General features: G+C 34.6%; 1 protein-coding gene across 1 annotated transcript in view; it reads left to right on the top strand.

Annotated features, from left to right (window-relative positions):
* KLHDC2 (kelch domain containing 2) overlaps window positions 1–3,359 on the top strand; it is a 15,696-nt gene extending 12,337 nt beyond the window's left edge. The window contains exons 6-12 of the mRNA XM_006776093.2: window positions 347–462; window positions 745–826; window positions 1,007–1,090; window positions 1,741–1,821; window positions 1,896–1,954; window positions 2,301–2,410; window positions 3,209–3,359. Coding sequence (XP_006776156.2) covers window positions 347–462; window positions 745–826; window positions 1,007–1,090; window positions 1,741–1,821; window positions 1,896–1,954; window positions 2,301–2,410; window positions 3,209–3,321 — 645 coding nt within the window. The 3' untranslated portion in view covers window positions 3,322–3,359. The remainder of the gene's footprint in view (window positions 1–346; window positions 463–744; window positions 827–1,006; window positions 1,091–1,740; window positions 1,822–1,895; window positions 1,955–2,300; window positions 2,411–3,208) is intronic.
* Window positions 3,360–3,525: the final 166 nt, after the last annotated feature.

Raw genomic sequence — 3,525 nt, 5'->3', positions numbered from 1 at the left:
TATTTTTTTTTTTTTTTTTTGGTTATACCATCCTGATACCCATAAATTAGATCAGTAAACTCTAAGTGCCTATCTAAGCACAGAATGTAAACCAATATACTTCTATTCCCTCACCAAAAAAGTGTGGCTGTGGAAAAAAAAAATTAGCTGAACTAAACAGGATGCTTAGTGACTTAGGTAACTTATATTCTGGCACAAGTTCCTTATCTAGACTCAAGAACAGTTTGTAGACACATAGGTAGTATTGAATTAGATGATATTCTTATTATTATAAATCACAGCAAAGTTAAATACCAAGGTTGAATTTCTTGCACAAAACCAGATCTGAAACCATTGTTTTTGACAGTTCTACATGCTGGATTTAAGGTCTACAGACAGAGTATTACATTGGGAAAGAATTGATTGCCAAGGAATTCCTCCATCATCAAAGGATAAACTTGGTGTCTGGGTATATAAAAACAGGTGAGTTAGCAGCAGCACTAAGGTTTGGGGTTTTATGTGGAAAGTGGTTTGCCTTCAAGTATTGTTCCAATAAACTTTGAAATTATAGAATGTATGAGGATTAAGTGAATTAATACATCAAAGCACTTAACATAGCACTGAGACATATAGCCATTATTATGAGTATTTTTCATATACTCAACTGTGCTTTTGCAACTCATGTAACAAAGAAGAAAAATCTCTTATATACTAACTTGTGTATCTGAATTTTTAGTGTCTTATATTTTTGTTTTAATATAATAGGTTAATATTTTTTGGAGGGTATGGATATTTACCTGAAGATAAAGTATTGGGAACTTTTGAATTTGATGAAACATCTTTTTGGGTAAGTGAAGTTTCATATTTGAATATGGCCTGCTTAGTATGTTGAAATAATACATTTTGTTTGGTAGTAGTTTTGTTCATTTTGTTAATAATTAATAAATCAGATCAAGGCTATATAATTTTGAAAACACTCTTTGTAAAATAATTGTAAAATAACTCAGATTCTTACTATTTTCTGTAGAATTCAAGTCACCCAAGAGGATGGAATGATCATGTACATATTTTAGACACTGAAACATTTATCTGGAGTCAGCCTATAACTACTGTGAGTTACTAAAGACTAATGGATTATTAAAGCATGACTATTAGAGAAAGGAAGTTGGGAGGTGGTGTCAAGATTGATAGTTCATTCTTCTTGTTTTCTGGAGAAGGGCCATAGCTTTCATAATTCTCCAAACACTCTAGAACTCAGAAAAGTTTAATGAATGTGTAGACCCGCCCAGCATCTATTATCTAGTAGATATTGAGTGCTACTGTTTGTAATTAAATAAATGACTAGCACTATATTGGAACTTAAGTTACTCAAATATCAGTTTCTTTCTCTTCTGATTACAGATGTTATATAATGTGCTAGCTTTCAGATCAAAATAAAACAAGCATTCTGTTTATTTAGTAATACACCTCAAAAATGTAAAATTAAAAGTCCCAGTTTTACTAGTGTGCTTTAGTACTGCTACTGACTAGAAGTCTACACTTCAGCTTGAAAGCTCAAGTGTCTGCATATTCTTATGTGGAAAGTGGTTTGTCATTCAAGTATCCTCAGCCCAAACCGTTGTAACCGTAGAACATATGATTAAATGAATTAATATATCAAAGCACTTAACATAGCACCATTATCATATGAGTATCTTCAAATACTGAGACTCTGGTATTTATAAAACATTCCCTTAAAAAATTGCTTATTAACTTTAATAGGGTAAAGCACCTTCACCTCGTGCTGCCCATGCCTGTGCAACAGTTGGAAACAAGGGCTTTGTGTTTGGAGGCAGATATCGGGTGAGTATATAAACAGTTTCAATGACTTGCTTTGAATTATTCAAAATGGTAACTATTTAATTATCCTTTTTTAGGATGCTAGAATGAATGATCTTCACTATCTTAATCTGGATACATGGGAGTGGAATGAATTGTAGGTATTACGTTAGATAATTATTTAGAAAAGTTTTACAAAAAATTTCAATGGCTTCTTTCCCTTTTCTCTATTAGTATAAAATGTACTTGCTTAAATTTCCTGTATTTCTAGTTCCCATTAACTATGTGCCTGGCATATAGTATGTGCTCAATGTTTGTTGAAAAGGTCTAAAGTTGACTGTCAAAGAAAACAGTTCATTCTAAATAAAGTATGTAGTTAATACCAAAAAGCGTTTTTAAATTTAAAGTCTCTTTTTTCTTTAATTCCATATAAATTTTAAAAGAAAACTTCAATATTTCTTTACTTTTAGAAGTCAGTATTAAAACTTAGCTATTATTTTCAGAATTCCACAAGGCATGTGCCCAGTTGGCCGATCTTGGCACTCACTGACACCAGTTTCTTCAGATCATCTCTTTCTCTTTGGAGGATTTACTACTGATAAACAGCCACTAAGTAAGTCTTTAAAAATATGAGCCCTGCCCTAGCCAGTTTGGCTCAGTGGACAGAGCCTATGGACTGAAGGGTCCCAGGTTCGATTCTGATCAAGGGCACATGCCCGGGTTGCTTGAGGCCCAGTAGGGGGCATGCAGGAGGCAGCCAATCAATGATTCTCATTATTGATGTTTCTCTCTGTCTCTCCCTCTCCCTTCCTCTCTGAAATCAATAAAAATATATTAAAAAAAAAAAAGAGCCCAGCTGGTGTGTCTCAGTGGTTGAGTGTCAACCCATGAAATCAGGTCATGGTTCGATTCCCAGTCAGGTCACATGCCCGGGTTGTGGGCTCAATCCCCAGTAGAGGGCATGCAGGAGAAATTGATGTTTCTCTCTCTCTCTCCCTCTCCCTTCCTCTCTCTGAAATCAATTTAAAACCACCTCTCTCAACTTTTCTTTTTAAAAAAAGTGATAAATTATCATTCATCATATATACTTAGTTGGAAAAAACTAGTCTATTTGGATGTATTAGGGTTACAGGGTCAGTTGGAAGGTTTACTATTAATTTTGACCCTATAATATAACCCTGTTAATTGTTTTCTGTAAAGAAATGCCCTGGAATACTTAAAGGCCCTGCTGAAGGACTCTAATATGCAAGGGCTTACTTGGTTTATTGCAGAGGATAAAAGGAAATATACTTTCTCTTATCTATCACAATCTGATTGATAATCTTTCTTGCTAAAGCTGTGTCCTTTAAATATCAATATCACATTGGTAGAATAACATACTTCATAGTTGTTGTTTTTTTGTTTCAATCAGGTGATGCCTGGACTTACTGTATCAGTAAAAATGAATGGTTACAGTTTAATCATCCCTACACTGACAAACCAAGGTATGAACTATTTAAAAAGGTAATTCTCTTGCAGGCTTAGTCCCCAGTGTGGGGCATGCAGGAGGCAGCCAATCGACGATTCTCTCTCATCAATGATGTTTCTTTCTTTTTCTCCCTTCCTCTCTGAAATCAATGTTTTAAAAAAACAACAATACTGGAGGCAGGGAGTAGGAGTGGTAATGGTGAGATGGCTGGAGTTTGCAGGGGTGAGTACCAGAGAGGAGGGTTTTAAGCAGAACAAGAG

The sequence above is a fragment of the Myotis davidii genome, unplaced genomic scaffold (genome assembly GCF_000327345.1).
Source record: "Myotis davidii unplaced genomic scaffold, ASM32734v1 scaffold1069, whole genome shotgun sequence".
In the NCBI taxonomy this organism is placed as follows: Eukaryota; Metazoa; Chordata; class Mammalia; order Chiroptera; family Vespertilionidae; genus Myotis; species Myotis davidii.
The sequence above is the reverse complement of the archived record's forward strand: the minus strand, read 5'-3'. Positions and strand labels throughout refer to the sequence as shown.